Source organism: Dipodomys spectabilis, unplaced genomic scaffold (assembly GCF_019054845.1).
Source record: "Dipodomys spectabilis isolate Male_0828 unplaced genomic scaffold, ASM1905484v1 ptg000006l, whole genome shotgun sequence".
Lineage (NCBI taxonomy): Eukaryota > Metazoa > Chordata > Mammalia > Rodentia > Heteromyidae > Dipodomys > Dipodomys spectabilis.
This window is the reverse complement of record NW_024870683.1, coordinates 20,648,261-20,669,264: the sequence shown is the minus strand read 5'-3', so window position 1 is coordinate 20,669,264 and position 21,004 is coordinate 20,648,261. Positions and strand designations below refer to the sequence as shown.

The window sequence follows — 21,004 nt, the reverse complement described above, 5'->3', positions numbered from 1 at the left end:
CATGTCTAAACAGGTTGACCATATGGAATATGGCAATCTTAGCCTTGAAGACTCTAGTCTAAGCTCCCTTCCCCTTGACTCCTTGAGATTAGATGGAGACTGAGAAACAGAAACAATGGACTGACTCCCAATTCAACCCCGCCTGGCCTCCAGAAATTCCAATCTGCCATTTTTCTTTGCTTTCCTTCCGTCTGTCACCAGCCTCCAGGCTTCCTCTCTTTCACCAGTTGACTGCCTCTGCATCCCTCCTGTCCATGTAGGCTTCTGAGGAGAGACCACTCCGGTGGGGTGGGAGCTACACCCTGGAGATGTGGATGGGAAAGCATGGGAACTGCAGCCAGATCAAGATTTGTCACTGGATCAGATCAAATAAACAGAGGCCAGTGTCCCGGAGGAGATAGTTTGCTTTCCTTGGATGGTGGGAGTGGTGACACAGGTTGCCGAAGACCCTTGGGCAGCTTTGGCTGGCTGCTGATGTGTGTTGGAGGGCTGACTGTGTGCCTTTGTTTTAACCATGTTTCTACTTGCCCTGTGACTTGATTACATCGCACACTTCCATGTTTTAAAGCCAATCAGATCACCCAATGTTGAGTTGCCAACTGACAGGCTCTGTTTGCCCATCCATCTTGGCCAACTCAGCCATTCAGATGATTGACCTCCATGTTTGGAACATTACCAGTGTTGTGAAACCATAGGATTGGTACAACCTCTAGTCTGCTTCTGCACGTCTGCCTGAACTTTAAGGAGATGATCAAAACACATTGGCATTGTCTTACCACTTTTATTACAAGACATCTGCTTTGCATAATTGCTTGCTTGCTCAACCACAGTTTTACTTTCTTGTAAACTAGACTAAGCAACAGAAAAGAACTTAATCCTGAGCATGTACTTTCCAACTAAAACGAGAACTTGAAACTGAGCCTAAAAAAGGGAGCACTTATGCTAAGTATTTTCCAGTTAAGAAGCAACACAATTCATTGACTTCAACAAACTCCCAACCCATTCAGGGAGAATCCTGAGAAACGCCAGTATGGGGCTAAGTTATTAGAGTTGTTTACAGCTAATTTCTCTGTGAATGCTTATAGTGATAGGAAACTTGCTTTCTAATCTTGCAAACCAAACAAGGATGGGATTTGATGCACAATTAAAGAAGCTCAGATTAAGTTAGTTTGAATTATATTTTGGTGATATATCAGACTTAATACTTATGCCATATACAATGAGTTCAAAATGTCTGCATTATTCTAAGAAATAAAGTTGTTATTTGCATTATTCTAAGAAATAAAGTTGTTAATCATTACAGTTTTCTTTCCTTCCTTCCTTTCTTACTTCCTTCCTTCCCTCTTTCTTTCCTCATTCTCCTCCACCTCTTCCTCCTCCTTATGGTGTGCCAGTCTTGGGGCTTGAACTCAGGGCCTAAATACTGTCCCTGAGCTTCTTTTCACTCAAAGCTAACATTCTACCGTTTAAGCAACAACTCTACTTTTGGCTTTTTTTTTTTTTTTTTTTTTGGTGGTTAATTGGAGATAAGAGTCTCACAGAATTTCTTGCCTGGGCTGGCTTTGAATCATTATGCTTAGATCACATCCTCCTGTAGCTAGGATTAGAGATGTGAGCTTTTATATGATCAGATGATTTAACACATGTATTATGGAGTGATTACCACAATCAAGCTAATGACCATATCCATCACTTTACCTAGTCACCTTTGTGTGTTGCGGGGGAAGGGGGAAGGTATGGATGGAAAATTTCAACCATTCAACACATTCTTATTAAAAATAGTCCTCAATGATGAACATTAGATCACCCAAACTTAGATATTTTATAACTGAGAGTTTGTACCCTTTGGTTACATGTTCCAATTTCTCCTGCTCCTAGAAGCCACCTTTTTCTCTCTGTTTCTGTGACTTCAACTTGTTTTAGATTTCACATATAATTAATACTGTGAAATGTTTTTCTGTGTCTGGATTAGTTCACTTAGCCCATTATTCTCTAGGTTAATCCAGAGAGGATGACAAGATTTCCTTTCTTTTAATGTCTAGTAATATTGAAAAGAGTGTGTGTGTGTGTGTGTGTGTGTGTGTGTGTGTGTGTGTGTGCGCACGCACGCGCACACGCGTGAGAGACAGACAGAGAGACCTTAAATTTTCTTTAACCATTCATCTGTTGACAGGCAGACATTCCTGGTTATTTCCATATTTTGCCTGTCAGGAACATCTTGTCTTATCTTTCTTACAAAGAGCACAGGAGTGCAGATGTCATTTTGACATCCTGGTTTCCTTTCCCTTAAACATATACCCAGAAATAGGACTTCTGGGTCATCACGTAGTTCCACTTCAGGTTTTTAGAGACTTCCTAATGACTTTGCCAATTTACATTCCCACCAGTGGTGAGTTAAATGAGATCCCTATATATAATATTTTAGATATTAATCTCTATGGGCTATATGGTTGGTAATTATTTTTCCCATTTCATAGGTCATTTTTCATTTTGTAGATTGTTTTCTGTACAGATTTAAAAATTATTTTATAAGATGAGGGATCAGTTACATAAGTAAAGGAATGAGCATACTTCTTGTCAGACATTGTTACCTGGGAGATTTTTAGTTGTCTACAATCCCATTTGTCTGTTTTCACTTTTGTTGCCTGTGCTTTTAGTATCATAGCTGTATCTTTATTTTTTTGTACCAGTTAAAAGGAAGTAACAAATGGAGAACATGTGAACTTTGGATTGGAAAAGACAAGTAGACATCAGATAGCTGACTAAAAATTTCACTATCAAGGATTTCATCAGAGTACTTCAAATGCAAAAATGAACAAATAAAAAAAGTTGACCTTTAAAAAAAAGTTTCACTATCAGAAGGGCAGCATGTATCTTCAACCATTCTGTTATCAGATATATATAAGATAGATATAGATATAGATACTCTTACTCAACTCCCCTATTTTCTAACTAATGGTTTCCAATTGCCCTCATCTCTCTGAGCTTTATTTCTGAAGCCCAAAGGAAAACTAGATATGTGTCCTACACATGCATGCCACACTGGGAACTTCTCAATAGAGTTTCCAAAGATGAAGCTGGAAGTAGGAAATCTAGTCCTTTCTGTTGTTAGTTTTGCATCCACGATTAGCAAATCAACTGCCCAAGCAACTGAAGGGAACCAATGTCATTTCCTCTTGTTCCTGAATTCCCCGTTGAGATTGAGAAATCATTACTGTTATTATTTCCCAACTCCTAGCAGTCTTTTACCCAGCTCCTCCTGTGAGGAAGTTGTTACCCAATGCAGTGGTCCAGAGTGAAAAGCATAATGGCTGCTAGCAAGAGGCCAGTGAAGGCCGATACAGGGGGGCTTTGGAAGGTTTCACAGGAGGGAATTTTGAGGAGTGGTGTGTGTGTGTGTGTGTGTGTGTGTGTGTGTGTGTGTGTGTGTGTGTGTGTGTGTGTGTGTGTGTGTACACAGGAATTTGAACAGAGGCACGCAATCACAGGAAAGTAATAAATTGAAATAGAAGAAGCAAAGAAGAGTTAATGCAAGAGAGATATTACCAAAGTAAAAAGAAAGAATTTGGTTGTCTGGGTGATTACCAGGATGAAGGTAAAGAAATGAGAAATCTTGTTTATTAAGCATTTGAAAATAACATTGAAAAAGAGACTATCTAGTGGTAGAGCTCCTGCCTACCCATCCGAAGACCCTGAATTTCATCCACCAAGAAAATAAACAAACCTCTAGACAATTGTAGACTTTTCTGTAAAAACAGACTAGACTGGATGATCATCTAAATTACATTTCTTTCTCTTAAGTAGTTATTTTGAAAGACTAAACTTTTATTCCAGTGATGCTACTTAAAAAGTTTCCTTAGATGTCCTCTTTGGTCATTGCCTTTGGAATGTATTTATTTTATTTTATTTTATTTTTGTCGGTCATGGGGCTTGAACTCTGGGCCTGGGCGTTGTCCCTCAGCTCTTCAGCTCAAGGCGAGTGCTCTACCACTTGAGCTACAGCGCCACTTCCGGTTTTCTGGTGGTTTATTGGAGATAGGAGTCTCACGGTCTCTCCTGCCCGGGCTGGCTTTGAACCGAGATCCTCAGATCTCAGCCTCCTGAGTAGCTAGGATTACAGGCGTGAGCCACCAGCGCCCGGCTGGAATGTATTTATGAGCTAGGAAAGAACATCTATTTTATTTCCTCCCAGTTCTCTGTTTGTCTCCATAGGATGGAGACATGTATACATAGAATAGCCAGGTCATTAAAACTTGGCCAATTGAATTTCTTTCTTTCTCCCTCTCTTCCTCCCTCCCTGTCTTCCTCCCTTCCTCCCTCCTCTCTCTCTCCTTCTTCCATTTCCCTCCCCCCCTCTCTCTTTGTGCCAGCCCTTGAATTCAGGGCTAGGCGCTACCCTTGAGTTTGATGCTTAAGACTAGTGCTCTACCACTTCTGCCACAGCTCTACTTCCAGCTTGGGGGGAAGGTTGGTTAATTGGAGATAAAAGTCTCATGGACTTTCCTGCCCAGGTTGGCTTTGAACCATGATCCTTAGATAACAGCCTCCTGAATAGCTGGGATTACAGGCATGAGCCACTGGTACCTGGTGACATTTCCTTCTCCCTCCCATTTTCTTTCTTCTTTTTTTTTGTTTGTACTTTACTAACTAATGGATTTCATTCAACATTTCCATACATGAACATAGTATACTTTGATCCTATCCACTTTTCAGCCCCCTACCTTGTCCTCCTCCTCTACCTCCTCTGAGTCCCATCACCCCCAAAGTCTTCTATTTAAGGTTCATTGAACATTTCCCTTATAATCTTGTATATGTGGCAAATAGCTTATTGTAATTTTTTTAAGTGCTTCAGTTTTCAAAAAGGGATTCCCAACATGAGAGTCAGTGCCGAGGCTGTTGACACAGAGACCCCATCTCATGTATAGGTCCATTCTAGGAATATTTTTGTCATTGTGTTTGAAAGACATGTTATATAACTGTTTCTAGGCCACAGTGGTCTCTAGCCAGTGGCTTCTGGTGTAGTCTCTCACAATCAGAACCTCGCTCTAAATCATTCATCAAGACCCAACCTGAGGAGGGACAGGTGAATTCCCTCCTACAATTACTATCTAATGTCACAATTGGAAGTGAACTGGACTTCTTTAGCACATAGTGTACCCTGGATTTATTTCACACACGCATGCACACACACACATACACACACACACACACACACACACACACACACACACACACACACATCAGGGTCTTTTACGAAGAAAAGAAATCTTTTCCTATTGAAGGAGCACATCAGGTCCTTTTGTCTTCCTCTGCCCCAATGAAGAGTCAATTCTCGAAACCCTTCCCTTGCTCCTGACTGGAGCAATGATCTGCTCACTAAAATCTACCTTTGATAGATGAACTACACACTAAAGTCAGCTAGGAACATGAACTTTCTCTTCTGAGCACTCCTTGGTCTCAAGTTATAGGAGAAGCTCTCCTGGAAGGATGCTTGCTGAAATGCTGACCACCACAAAAACCAGACACATTAATCAACCTATGTGAATGAAGAAAGATGTTCACAGCCCACACTTCAGAAGAGGAGATTTTCTTTTTTTAATCACTGGGCAAACGAGGCATCCACCTATCTGACGACCCACATACCTCCTTAGGGCAAGGAGAAAAACAATCATTAACACTTGAGAGCCTACTATCTTTCAACGTGCTCACTCATTCATAAAGGTCTTTCTTTCTCCATTGGGTGGCAGTGTACCTAACCTTGTGCAGTTACATTATCTCCCTTTTTACCTAATGTTAATAGTTGGCTTGCAAGAACAATGAAGCTGATCTCTGCCTCAAAGCAGTTTAAATAGCTGATTATAGTAGCATATTCCTGTAATCCTAGCACTCAGGAGGTGGAGGCCAGAAGATTGTGAATTTGAGGCTAAACTGGGCTACATAATGAGATAATGTTACAACAAACAACAACAACAACAAAAAACCCAAAATGAATCAAACACCCCTAAATAACAACAAAAACAATTTAATTTTTTTTTTTTTGGGTCCAGTCATGGGGCCGAACTCTGGGCCTGGGCACTGTCCCTCAGCTCTTCAGCTCAAGGCTAGTGCTCTACCACTTGACACAGTGCCATTTCCCGCTTTTTTCTTTTTGCTTATGTGGTGCTGAGGAATCGAACCCAGGGCCTCATGCATGCAAGGCAAGCGCTCTACCACTGAGCCACCTTCCCAGCCCCAACAAAAACAATTTAAATAGCACAAGAATGAACATTTTCCTAATAGTGTCTCAATTGTGTTGCTCAATGCTGCCTGCATTCTTAAATAGGTTTTGCCCAAGGACACCTTCCTAATCTGATAGGAAAGGAAGATGGCCCAGGAATGGTATGTGTGGCACTGTTATGTCTCTTACCACATCACCTTTCTTGGTAATCAATGGAGAGCCAATGCCTCTAAGGGGCAGTGCTTCTTATTCTTCCCATAGCTTGTGCATGCCCACAGCTCACAGATGACTGGGATCCTTTGGAATTTCTTTCACTTATGTCCAATAACACTGCACTGTGCTCATAAGCTAGAGGTCTGAGTTATGTTACAGGACTCTTTTAGTTTGTTCCAAATAACAACTGGCAGAATTAGTTAAGGCTTATTCTAGTTATAGCATAATGAAATTTTCTTTTTTTTCTCTTTCTGTCTTCTTTCTTTTTCCTTTCTTCCTTTCCTTTTTTCTTTTCTTATTCCTGTTTCTGTTGGCATTGGGTTTTGATATTATATGTACTTCTGTCATCATTTTCCTTATAAATCTCATAGCTTGTTCCACTTTGGGAAAATCTATAGGTATGCATTTTAAAAGGTCATTGGGAAAGTAAAAACTATGGAAAAACTAGGGAAAGAAAAGACTTTTCCTACCTAAACTATGTCTTCAGTACATAAATTGGTACTGATCAACCAAATGAAAGTCTAGGGAAATGCTGATGACAATGTTCCTATGAAGGCCTAAATTGGCTGCAGTGTATAGGGCAGAGGAGGGTACATGAGATGTGTGTATTAGCAGAAGATGGTGAATGATGCTAAGGTTATTGTTTGTCAGCAACTCTACTTACCCCTAACTCTAGGCGGAAACCAATGCTTGCTTGCTTGCTTGCTTTCTTGTCGGCCATGGGGCCTGGACTCTGGGCCTTGACACTGTCCCTCAGCTCTTCAGTTCAAGGCTAGTGCTCTACCACTTGAGCCACAGCACCACTTCCAGCTTTTTCTGCCTATGTGGTGCTGAGGAATTGAACCCAAGGCCTCATGCATGTGGAGCAAGCACTATACCACTGAGCCACCTTCCCAGCCTTCAAATACAATTTTTATGGTTGAAACACATACACTTTTAAAAAGAACTTTTATCAGTGAATGGCTCAAACAGAATATTAAATATAGCTAAAGAGAGACTTAGCAATCTAGGAAGACAAGTCTAAAGAAATCGGAAAAAAAAAGTGAAAGATATAAAAGAGAGGTGAAGATGTATAAGATAAAATGAGGGAGGAGGTAACAATGCTCCATAGGAAATGTACTCCTTATCTTACTCATGTAACTGTAACCCCTCTGTACACTATTTTTACAATAAAAACATATTAAAAATAAAAATGTAAAAAAGATAAAATGAGGATGTCTGAAATGCATGCAATCAGAGGAGTGTAGGGAGCATGAAGAGGAAGTTTTTGAGATTTGAATGTTTGCAACGTCCTAGGCACATCTATACTATACTAGAATGAATGGATGATTAGAATTTAGTAATAATAAAGGCTCCTGTGTTTAGAGGTATAGGTCTGTATCATGAGTGATGAGAAGTACGGGGCAGAAAGACAGACTGTAGAATAGTTGTGAAATGACCAATGACCCAGAGGGCAGCTCTGGAAGCGTTGAGACTGGGGAGGGGTGAAGTGTGCAAGCACTTGGATTCTTTATGCACAGCTCTGATGGTGGCAGGCAGGGAAGAGAAAGGAAGTCTGAGCTGAGAGGCTGATGGGAATTTGTAAAAAAACAAGATGCAACAATAGTTTGTACTCTGTTTCCTCTTTCCTTACTTTCTTTTATTTAAACATTTTATTGTTATTATAAAGGTGATGTACAGAGGGTTAGAATTACGTAAGTCAGGTAGAGTCCATTTCTTTTTGGACGATGTCACCCCTTTCCTCTCTCTCCCCCCCCAGTTTTTCCTTCCCGTCCCCACTCACAAATTGTAATGGAGAAAGTGTGTGTGGGTAACTGTGAGAAAAGAATCCTACATTGGAATAATTAAGGTTCTAGCCAAAGGAACATAAGTAGCAATTCAGCCTAACCTGGATGCTGGTGGCACATGCCTATAATCTTGCTGTTCAGGAGGCAGAAACTGGGTGGAGTGAAGCTTTGCCCAGTCAGAAAGTTCACAAGACCCCATCTCAACAGAAACCGATGCATGCCTGCCATCACAGCTTTGGTGGGAAGTGTAGAGAGAATCATAATCCAGGCCGTTATGGGGAAAAAAACCAACAACAACACAGCAAGGCTCTAAAAAATAACCAGAGGAAAGAAGAGCTGAAGCATGATTCAAATGGTAGAGTGCCTGCCTAGCAAGCATGAAGCACTGCACTCAAAGCGCAATATTAAGGGAGGAAAAAAGAAGGAAAAGATTCAAGACAGCGTATTTCCTAAGGGAAAGCATGTATTTAAAAAATTAATGCTAAATTATTCTAGATTTTTCTGCATGCTTCTTACAAAACAGATGATAGGTAAGGCTATTTCTTGATAGGTAATAGGCTCACGGAGCAATCACCGTCTATTGAATGCTCACATGTCCCATGCATGGAGTTAACTGTTTTGTAAGCAGGATGTAGTATAGGTATGCCATCGTCACCACCACCACCATCATCATCATTATTGTTGTCATCATCACCATCCCAACTTTAAGGCTAATAGAACTGAGGTTTAGGGAGGGTAAATCATTATTCTACCAGATACAAAACACCAGAAGGGGCTGGGAAGGTGGCTCAGTGGTAGAGCGCTTGCCTTGCATGCATGAGGCCCTGGGTTCGACTCCTCAGCACCACATAAGCAAAAAGAAAAAAACCGCAAGTGGTGCTGTGGCTCCAGTGGTAGAGCGCTAGCCTTGAGCTCAAGAGCTGAGGGACAGTGCCCAGGCCCAGAGTTCAGGCCCCACGACCGGACCTCCCCCCGCCCCCCCGCAAAAAAAAAAAAAACAAAAAACACCAGAAGTGGGATTCTAATTAGCTTTCTGGTCTAATCCTAAGATTGAATGTTTGTGTGTATGTGTGTGTGTGTGTGTGTGTGTGTGTGTGTGTATGTTAATTGATTAATTTATATTTTTGTCAGTCATGGGGCTTGAACTCAGGGCCTGAGCACAGTCCCTGAGCTCTTTTGCTCAAGGCTAGTACTCTACCACTTTGAATTACAGACTCATTTCCTGAAAACGTTTTTTAGTATGCCCTGCCAACTTCCTCTTGTCTGGTTGAGAGATCATGAACAGACTGGGCCCTGGGGATAGAAGTTGGACACTACGGAATGTTTTGTTTTGTTCCTTCAACATCATTCATTTTCTTGATGACCGGGGTGCATTCGGCTGATCTGGCTGGCTAGACAGTGTGTCCCAGTCCTTCCTAACACTCCCTGTGTACACCCCTCCCTTAGCCACACTCAATGCAATAGGGCCTTCCTTTTAAAGGACTATTCTTTATTCATGGTCATCGGAGTAGCTGTACTTCCCTGCTAGAACGTCCAAGCAAAGTCTCAAATGTCAGGGTGGCTCCCTAGATTTTCTACTTTTCAAATTTCAATGTGATTCAGTTTGTTTTCTGGTAAACACATTCACAGTAACTGCAAACTTCGGTGTTGGGTAGGCGTGAATAGGTATTTGTGCTAAGAGCTGGTAGGTCAAAATAATTTGTAGGACAGTTAATTTTTAAATGTCTCCCGGCAGTTGGCTTAAACAGTATTTAGCCATTAGGAGAATTGAAGAATAAATGAGGTGTTTCCCTGCCCTGGGAAAGTACCTCATGAATAGCTCCTTTCTTTCACTGAGTAATTCAGTTCTTACATTCAACTCCATATTGGAGGTAGCCTCTCTCTTATTTCTTGTGGGATTTAACTTTTCTTTTTCTTATATAGTTACTAACACATCACGTCATATAAACATTCTTGTGCCTTTCTGCTTCTTACCCATGGTAGCACCTGGATGCTTTCTAGGCTAAAAACACCCTGATTCAAGAGAGACTGGATTTGAAAAATAACTAAAGCAAAAAGAGTAGGGGACACAGCTAAGTGGTAGAGAACCTGCCTAACAAACTCAAGGTCCTGAGTTCAAACCCTACCAGAAATAAACAGAAAAAAGAAAAGAGAAGAATACTAACTTGTACAACTGTGGTGTGCAAAGATTTTACTGTAACTTCATTTATTACTTAGATTTGGGGGTCTGAGCCCACCCAATGACAAATCTCATAGAAAAGTTAAAGAAAAAAAAGGTCAGTTAAGCCAGAAGGCTTTATATTATTGTATGGAATGACAGCTGTCTTACAAAACATTCTTTCTCTGGAGCAATAGGGAACATCAGCAAGTTTCAGCTATTCATCATCCATTTATAACAAGGCTTCCTCAAATGGTTCTTATAGGCACCATGTGGGACAAAAAAAGAAAAATTACCTCATTGCCCAGCATTGAAGAGTTGCTCAGCCAGGGTGTGAGGAATAGGTTTGGACAAGGATTTCTCTTTTCTACTGGGGATAATCACTCCAGTCCAGGCACAGATACCTCTCTCTCTGAATTCTTTACAAGAACTCTTTACAAGCCAAGCACAAACTGCTCATGCTTTCTAGGCTCACTTGAGTATCCATGGATGCTTATGCTCTGAGCATGACTTCTATTTCAAATTACCTTGTTTTTGTTTTTTGTCAGTCGTGGAGCTTGACCTCTGGGACTGGGCGCTGTCCCTGCGCTCTTTAGCTCAAGGCGAGGTCTCTACTGCTTGAACCACAGCGCCACTTCTGGTTTTCTAGTGGTTTATTGGAGATAAGAGTCTCACGGATGTTTCTGCCTGGGCTGGCTTTGAACCTCAATCCTCAGATCTCAGTCTCCTGAGTAGCTAGGATTATAGGCGTGAGCCACCGGCGACCGGCTCAAATGACCAAAGTAACATTGTTTCAGTGAGACAGGCTGTCCTATTAGAGAGCTTGTGGTAATACAGTAGCCTTGCTTGGAGACACTCCTGTCATCCCAGGGGCCTGAGATGGACCAAGGGTCCAGGAAAGACATGAATTCCAGGCCGTCTAGGCCGGAGGATTGAAGATATTCATGATCAGAGTATCACTGGACCTCTCATCCTGGAATTATGGCTGAACTACCACACAACTTAAGCTACTCATTCAAAGCAGAAGTAGAACAGGCCTCTGTGAGGAAGGTGGAAACTGCCTGATGGGTGTTCTTTGTTCCACTCTTTAGGAGTCATTGTGGGGTGGGAGGCTGGTGGGGACCAGCAGCTGTCTAAGTGATTAGCTTGTTGCTTACAGGCAGGACCCTGAGTCACTGTCAGTGGAAACTAGTGTATTGAGGAAGGCTGAATCACATTCTTTCTTTTTTGTGTGTGTGTGTGAACATACTGTACAGAGGGGTTACAATTACATGGGCAGGATTATGCATACATTTCTTACCAAGCATTGCAGCCTCCTCCTTTGGTTTACCCTTCACATCCCTTCCCAGCCTCCCTCCTCCCCCCCAATCCCAATCCTTCTCCTTCCCCCCCCACATTCTTCCTTTCTTTGTCACTTTCACTGAGAGAGACCTCCCCTGGGAGGAAACAAAATCAATACTCCGGGAGGTGTGGATGAGCAGCCAGACCTCTGGAGTTTATGTTGAGTGCTGAACTTGCTCCAAGCCTGGAGGGTTCTGATTCCAGGCAGGATAATTTATTGAGTTATTTGTTTTGGTTTTCTTGGTACATTTACTCATTATTCCAAGCCAGTAGCCAGGCCTTTGTAGTGCTCCTTTGCTACAATGGCCCAGTGAAGAATGTCTGTAAATCATCTCGCTTCCTGACATTTCTTCCCTTGACCCTCAGGGATTAGAGCGCCCTGCGCTCTGACTCAGGAAAGGAGTTGTAGTGTGGCTTTGGGTGGGTAACATCCTTACTAATGAGCAAGCTAAGGTGTCACAGAGAGACTGCGCGGGTGGGTGTCTATTTTGGCCCTTGCATTAAGGAGAGAAGAATTCAACCAGGGTGTAAAATGCAGTGAAAGTGATTTAAATTTAAAAAAAAAAACTCATTAGGAAAAGAATCTTCTACAAGTAGACTGAAAGTGGGCTCTCTCTAGGGCCCTCACATTGGTTTTTATCTTGGCCATACGTTTGAAGTGTAAAGCGGCTGAGCTTTTCCCAGGATCAGCTGACAAGGCAGAGTTACTGTCCTGAGGCTGGGAGAAGTTTACTGAACTACATTTGACCTCTAGCACAAGGCGTACTGGCTGGGGTAAGCTAAAGCTCTGGTGTTCCAGGAGCCATTCCTTGACCCTGGTTCCTTAGGTCATGGGTCAACCACCTTGTGATATTCATGGCCCTGGTGGGCTACGTGGATCTTAACCCATGAGCTGGAAAGTTTCATTACAATATTTTCCTCAGAAACTTTGGAGGTCTCCTCCTTTGCTTATCCCTGTTGCTCCTGGATAACTGCTTCCTTTCAGATGGAGAAATAGACAGCCATATATATATAAAATGAGGTTCTGTGGTCCACCTTCCCCCTTCATCCTGACTTCCTGTGAGCCTCAGAAAGATGACAAGTCTTTCTGGCTTTATAGGCATCTTGGTGGAAATCAATAACCATAAAGACCATGTTGGCTCACAGATAAAACCTGGGTTTTGTAAGACCTATGAGTTATGAATTATTACATTTGTGTGTGTGTTTGTGTGTGTGTGTGTGTGGTGCTTGGGATTGAACCCAGAGCCTCATGCATGCTAGGCAAGTGCTCACATACTGAGCTATACCCATATAAAAAAGAAAAATAAGGACATGTGTAATTATGTAAAATTCAAATATCAGTACCCAGAAAGTCTTGGAAGATAGTCAAATTCATTCACTTACCTATAGTTGGTGACTGAATTTCAAGTAGTTGTGACAGAGATCTGCCTGGCTTGAGAAGCCTAATATTTACTATTTAGTTCTTTATAGATAGAAATTGCAAAATCACAGACACATATAGCAGTGGTAATTACAGGAGGGAGAGATAAAGCCCTGGTTTTGCAAAAACAACTCTATACTTTTCTTTGTTTTTAAGGCTTGTGGCTAGTCCTGCAAACTGACCATTCCTCAGCCCTTCCAACCACAACTTGGCAGAAGACCAGATCTGTGGTAGAAATGCCCCAGGAGGGGAGGGCAGAGACTCAATGGAATTGGGTGGGATTATATGGAGTCCCAAACCCAACATAATGATCTGAATCAATAAAAGATAAAGCCAGCCCAAGTTCCAACCCATTCTGAGTGCACCAGACACGGGTGATCATTTGGCTGCTAATTTGACTTTGCCCAGGAGATTCTACAATTTCTCCTCTTCTGCATGGCCTTGACTTTTTGGAAAAGGAATCTCTCGGGGAGGCAAAACAAACCTCAGATATACTCTCCAGATTTATTTGTTTATAAAAGCAATGCCGCTTGTATTGTTTCTTGTGAAGTATGCTCCTCTCACTTCCTTAATCTACATAGTTGGCTCATACTCTGAACCTCCTCCGTTGGAAGAGGGATGTCACCTCTGTCTGAAAGGCTGGGAGCAGAATTTGGGAGTCAAGAATCTTGTATTCTGGCTCTTGCTTGAATTCTTTTCTGCTCTTTTTTGGGGGGGTTGGAGGGGAGGCTGGTGCCAGTACTGGATCTTGAACTCAAAGTGCGGTTGCTATTCCTTAGTTTTTTCACTCAAGGCTTGTACTCTACCCCTTGAGCCACAGCTTCACTTGCAGCTGGCTAATTGGAGACAAGAGTCTCATGGACTTTCCTGCCTGGGATGACTTTGAGCTGAGATCCTCAGATCTCTAGGATTACAGCTTACAGGTGTAAGCCACCAGCACCTGGCTCTTTCCTGCTCTTTACTGTCCCTTTAACACCATGAAGGACTCTCAGATGGAGGCTTTGTCCCTAGGACAGCTGTGAGCAAGTCTGTGCAGAAGGACTCAACAGGAATCAGGCTGGCTCTACATTAATAACTAGTCTAAAACCACTAAAGAAGGGCCTTAGGGGCATGGCTCAAGTAGAGCATCTGCCTAGCAAGTGTACTAAGGACCTGAGTTTGAGCCCTAGTACTGGCACCATAAAACCCAAAAAGTTGTCTGTGAACTTTTTTTTCTTTGGAATCAACATTTCTGTGTGGATGACCGGGTCAGATTCTATGTTTCGGAGTAAAGCATTCTGCTTGTCTGAGCTGAAGCTGAAGAAGGAGGCTGATGTGAAATTCTTGAAAAGACCACTATGTCTCTTGTGTTTTTTTATAACAACCTTATGAAGGGACTTTGAGGCTTCGATTTAAACCAAGTATTTCTGCCTCCATCTACTAGCTAAGAATCTGTGCATCTGTATGTAAGCCGTTGAAGCAGAAAGGGGGAACTGACTAGAAAGGGGGCTGCTGGTCTCCCAGGATTGCCCCCAAACCCATGGCTTCCCTTCTCTTAGTAGGCCTCCAATCTGGTGTGACCCCAGGAGATGTGAGCTACAGGATCATCTTATCTGAAACCTTACCACACCTCCGACCTGCTGATAACTGGTGTTATCTCTGTGAGAGAACTACCTCTACTAAGGGAAACTTCTAGAGTTTGCTTGCCTGTCATTTTCCCCCTTACTTCATTTCCTGACTTGTAAACAGGCAGAATGCGAGCAGATGACTGGTGTATATGGGAACCCTAGGATTCTGCTGTGCTCAGCACATCCTGTTATTATAGGTCTCAAGCCCTGCTTTGTTCCATTTCCCTTCCCTTTTTTTCTGGGACTACTATTAGGGGAGTAATGGGATTTTTGGGGGGTAAAATGTTCATTTTTCACTATGGAAGTCAGTATGGTGATGTTGGAAAGAGCATGAGACTTGGAACCAGCAGTAGGTTCAAATTTTACTCCTTACACCATCTTTTCCTGGGACATAAATAAAAATATCGGGGCCTCCAGGCAATAATGGGAAAGGACTCTGTATATTTTGGTGCATAGGACAGGATACATGTGGGAAGTTTCTAGAAACATGAGATGCAGTTGGAAACAGGAGGCAGATGCTCACCTCCCACTCCCTGAGTGAATCAAGACTGCTTTTCCCTCCTCTCTTCCCCAGCTGCTTCCTGGACCAGCAGTCACAACCAGGGCTCTCCTTGGCACAAATTCCTCTACAGATTTTGACCCAGTTTGGTGCCCTCCTTCCTGCACCAAGGCTGAAGGTAGGAGTGGCCGGTTTCATTTATTTAATGGCCTAGTCTTGGGGAAATGGCAATATATGTGCTTTGTCCTCGATGCCATTACTATTCTGCATTTGGTCCTTTTATCTCTCTCTTTAGGGTTAGCTTTCCTTGAATTTCTATGAGCTCTCCTTTCCGTATTTTCCTGCACACATATATCTGTTCCTACCTTCAGCTCCATGAAAGTATGTGGATCAGGCCATCTCCCCTAAGGGCAGTTCAGCCCTGCCACAGCATGTTGGGACAGGGCTATCCTAGAAATGCCAGCAGAGGAGCCAACAGTGGAATGTCAACACACAGTCCTTTCCTTTCCTTTTCTTTACTTCCCTTCCCTTCCTTTGCCTTTCCTTTCCTTGCCTTGCCTTGCCTTCTTTCCTTTCCTTTCCTTTTTTCCCCTACTTTTTTTCTCCCCGCTCTTCCATAGGGTCTTAATATGTAGTCTAGGATAGACTAAAATTTTGACCCTTCAGTCTCAGCGTGTACTACCATACCAGGCCCCTTACTTACTAACTCATAAACAGAACGTCAAAGTTACTTAGATAATTCTCCACTTTCCCTTTTGCTTCCTTCTGTTTCTGCCTCTTAAATATAACATCCAGGATTCTATCACCCCAAATGACATAGTTATCATAAATTATACTAATCTAAGTGATACTGGCCACTATAAACTTAGTATATTCTGAGTTTTCGAATGGTTTTGTGAAATGTAATGTAGTAACCTCATTGACAATCACTCTATAACTAGGAAAAGTTACTATCCCTAACTTATAAATATACAGAGATAGGAAGGTAAAGTCATTCATCATAGGCAACTAGTTAGTACTAAACCAAGAATCAAGCTCAGGGAACTGTAGGACTTTTCCCATTTCCGTGGGGCAGAATGAAGACTTTCAGTCACATAGGAAGGTCTGAATTTTGGATCATGACTCAGATGTAATAGCGTCAGGATCTTTTAAATAAAACTTGTTATTTGCACATTTCTATAATCAGAATTTGTCATGAAGACTCATACTGGCATAACCATCTTTGGAAAATCTGATTTACTCCAACATATTGAAAGATGTTAGAAGAAAAAAAAAAAGAAACGTTATAAAAATGTAGACCTTTCTATAAAAATATTAAAATTTATTTTTGAAAAAGTAAAGTGACATTTACTCCCAAAATTTCTTTCTTATTTTAGATGCCATTTATGTCTTCAAACACCACCTATCTTGGTGATTTCATTATCTGGCAGACAATGAAAAACAAACAAACAAACAAGATTATATAACTAGCTTCTGCTTTCAAACTTACCTATTCTTTATCTGAGATAAAGCATGCATTTCAGTCTCTTACTTGACATTTTAAAACTCAAAAAGGAGAAGAAAAAGAAAAGAAAACTAGCTTCAATCTTGCGATTCAGACCCAAGGCAGGTGTTACCTTATCTCCAAGTGAGCCAGGTGAGTCAGGACTCCTTCTTTCACAGGTCATTCTATCACAATCTTCCTCTTAGCAAAACAGTTCTCCATGCACTTCCTGTTCACATTTCTGTAAGCTAAGTGCTGATGTACTCCAATTTACCATAAGCATACAATGATAAGTTATGCAACAAAAACTTGGAAGTGGTGACACTAGAGGGGTGTATAACTGGTTAGTTTGGTGTAAAGGAATTTACATTTTTTTTTCCCATGGCACATGCATCATCCCCTCCTGATGAATTCTACTCCTCCGCTGGTTTTCTCTTATAGTTCTCTTAGTTCATTATTTTACAAGGCAACCTCTGGGCTCTTTGTCCTCTAGTCTCTGCATTCCAAGCTTATTTTCGGTTAGGCTTTCCTGTAGGACCAAGAGTGGGGTTGGAACTGAGCTTGAAGGAGACCGGTTCACACCACTTGAAAGGAATGGGTGTACCCTCTGCGGTTTGCAGTGTAACTTGAACTGTTGGGATTTTTCTGGTAGAGAAAGAGGTCAAACAGCCTTGCCAAGCCTGAGCAGTTGGCCAACAGCTTTGTTCTAAGAGAATGTTTCCTGCCTCAGAACTTCAGGTGAGGAGTTGAAGATTTGCAGTGTTGTGGTTAGTAGGGTTTGTGGAGGAAGTGAGAATATTCTATTTCATCAAGACTTTCATATTCATTGGCACACCAGTTTATGATATTTGTTAAGGATTTCGAAATCGTTGTGTCAGTAGTTAGATGCTCTTAAAACTGGCTAAATAGAATTCTTAGTGCAGTTGGGCTCTAAGAGGTTGTCTGATGAGCAGGAGGCATCAAAGGTGGGAAAGTTAAGAAAAAGAGAGCACACTGGCTGTCATTGTACCTGGCCTAGGTGAGGAGTGGAAGATGGGAGAATGGGCAGAGAAAAGTTGATGGCATGTAGGCAGGAGATGTGGCATCATCTCATTATGAATGTCTGCTTATGCTTTGTGGTCAGAACGAATGAAAGTTCTGGGTTTTAGAACTTGAGGACATTTTCATTCATCGTTTTTTTTGTTTGCTTGTTTGTTTTTTGTCGGTCGTGGGGCTTGAACTCTGGGCTTGGACGCTGTCCCTCAGCTCTTCAGCTCAAGGCGAGCACTCTACCGCTTGAGTCACAGTGCCACTTCCAGTTTTTGAATGGTTTATTGGAGATAAGAGTCTCATGGACTTTCCTTGCCCAGGCTGGCTTTGAACCGTGTTCCTCAGATCTGAGCCTCCTGAGTAGCTAAGATTACAGGCAGGTGCCACTGGCGCCTGGCTATATTCATCGTATTATTTATACAGACTGCATATGTCAGATAGTTCAAGCACTGCAAGTGTTTTTAAAAATTTTTGTTTTAAAATATTTCTTTCATTTCAACTAGTTTCTTTTTCGTCATAAGAGAGGTATAAAAGAGATCATTATGCTAGAAGATATTCTACCTCCTAACCAAAAGTATTTTAAAATTTTACTTCAAATTGACAAATAATAATTACATAGTGCTATTATTCCCCAGATCTAAGCCTCCCAAGTAGCTGACAGTTTATTTTATGCAAACAAAAAGTTTATTTTATGTAAAATTGTTTTAAAGTGCTTCCAGTGAAGGAAGAATAAGAAAAGGTAATAGAGAGGGTAAACATGATTCATGTACATTGCGTACATGTGTGATCAGAAATACCACAATGAAAGCTAATAAAAAATGAGAAGTAGAGAAGATCCAATTGAAACAAATGAGATCTCCCAAACTCCAAAGGCTTCCAATCCATTGCATTAATCCATTGCAAAGGAATGTAATGTAAACTTAACATCAAGAAGTTTATACAGTATTCTGCTTATTTGTAAATTCATGCCAAGGGTAATTTATATTGTAGCATCTATCACTACTTCAGAGAAGTGAAATCATTTATTGTAACTCTTACTTTCTTTTTTTCTTTTTCTTTTGTCAGTCATAGGACTTGAACTTAGGGCCTGGGCACTGTCCCTCAGCTTTTCAGCTCAATGCGAGCACTCTACCACTTGAGCCACAGTGCCACTTCTGCTTTTCTGATGGTTTATTGGAGATAAGAATCTCATGGACTTTCCTGCCTGGGCTGGCTTTGAACCGTGATCCTCAGATCTCAGCCTCCTGAGTAGTTAGGGTTACAGGCATGAGCCACCAGCGCCTGGCTGCAAATCTTATTTTCTCGATGCTATGGTCTTATTTGACTAAAAGTTCTAAGGGGAATATAATAAATTTACTTCTAATAGATAGATAGATAGATAGATATAGATAGATAGATAGATTATATATAATTTACTTATGTATGATATATTATATATCAGGTAATACAATAAGTTCACTTTTTCCAATATCTATACAATATATAGACAGCATATATAATATATATACAACAATTTACTTTTAATATGCATACATTATCAATTGAATGAATATATCCATCATCTCAAATACTCATTTTCCTGTAATTGGGATGTTTAAAATCTACTCTTTTTAAGTTTTCAAGTATTCAATACATTATTATTAACAATAGTCATGTGCTATAAAATAGAACTTGCCTTGTCTAACTGAAATTTTGTACCTTTTGACCAATGTTCCTTTTTTCACTTTTTTTTTTTCAGGAAAAAAAATCACTTTGATAAAATTAAGACTCAAACTCTTTGAAAGCTCAACTTGATTTTCTAGGACATAAAAGCCACATTGGCCATATAATAATAGTACAATGTCCAAGTCTGAAACATAAAATCCATAGTGGATTAATGAAATAAATAAAAACAGGTGCTGGACTTCAATTTGAAGCCAGCTCAGACAGAAAAGTTTCTGGGATTATTTCCAATTTACTCACAAAAAGCTGGAAGTAGAGCGGTGGTAGAATGCTTAGCTTTGAGCAAAAAGGCCCAGAGACAACACCCAGGCCCTGAGTTCAAGCCCCAGAATTGGCAGAAAAAATAAAATAAAATATATGTGGCATTTTTCTATGAAGAAAACATCCTCAGTAACCAAATGAAACATTTGAAGCAGCCTTCTTTCAATTTTATCTGAACTTCTTTTTTGACACTTTTTTTTTTGATCGGTCATGTGGCCTGAACTCTGGGCCTGGGCGCTGTCCCTCAGCTCTTCAGCTCAAGGCTAGCACTCTACTACTAGAGCCACAGCGCCACTTCCAACTTTTTCTGTTTATATGGTGCTGAGGAATTGAACCCAGGGCCTCAAGCATGCAAGGCAAGCACTCTACCACTAAGCCACTTTCCCAGCCCCATTTTTTTTTTTTTTTGGCACATTGGAAGAAGAATAGATGCCCATATTATAGGAGAAAAGAGAGCATAGTTGAGAAGTTTTGTTATCCACCCATCCTTACCCTGTGCCAGAACCATTGCAAGCATCTACTTATATTGGGATCAGCCATGTTAACCATGGGAGAAGTGGACCCTGAATGCCTTCAAAGCCTTCACTTAGTACATGGTGGAAGTTAAGTCTTGAGATATCTTTCTGTGTTGAAAGGAAAGGTGGATGGAGGCTTGCTGTTGACATAGATCCTGATAAGGGAGGCTCTGTCTAGAGGATGCTCTTTGGAGGATAGACATCTTTCTTGATAGTAGGGTGAATTTCCCTTTCATCTTTTATTCCTCTGTACTTTTTGCTTCAGAGACTGTAATAACTTGGAAATACGCAGAGGACATTATGTTAAATGCAATAAGCCAGACACAGAAAAAGAACCACAGCATAATATCACGAGTGTGTGAAATCTAAAATGGGATGATGGTTGCCAAAGTGTATAAATTGTCTGCTATAAGATGAATAGGTTTAGCCGGGCGCTGGTGGCTCACGCCTGTAATCTTAGCTACTCAGGAGGCTGAGATCTGAGGATCGCGGTTCAAAGCCAGCCCGGGCAGGAAAGACCGTGAGACTCCTATCTCCAATAAACCACCAGAAAACCGGAAGTGGCGCTGTAGCTCAAGTGGTAGAGCGCTCGCCTTGAGCTGAAGAGCTGAGGGACAGCGCCCAGGCCCAGAGTTCAAGCCCCACGACCGACAAAAAAAAAAAAGATGAATAGGTTCAAGATCTTTGATGTCCATCATAGTGAGCATAGTTAATACATTGTATATTTGAAATTTTTGCTCAGAGAGTAGATC

The 21,004-nt window shown here is 41.3% G+C and overlaps 1 protein-coding gene across 3 annotated transcripts in view; it reads left to right on the top strand.

Moving 5' to 3' along the window:
• Susd1 (sushi domain containing 1) overlaps positions 1–21,004 on the top strand; it is a 139,922-nt gene that overhangs the window by 104,553 nt on the left and 14,365 nt on the right. For 2 of the 3 annotated variants that reach the window (XM_042696978.1, XM_042696988.1), the window contains exon 14: positions 15,318–15,420. The exons of the other annotated variant lie outside the window; for it this stretch is intronic. In XM_042696978.1, coding sequence (XP_042552912.1) covers positions 15,318–15,382 — 65 coding nt within the window. In that variant the 3' untranslated portion in view covers positions 15,383–15,420. The remainder of the gene's footprint in view (positions 1–15,317; positions 15,421–21,004) is intronic. 3 annotated transcript variants of the gene reach the window in all.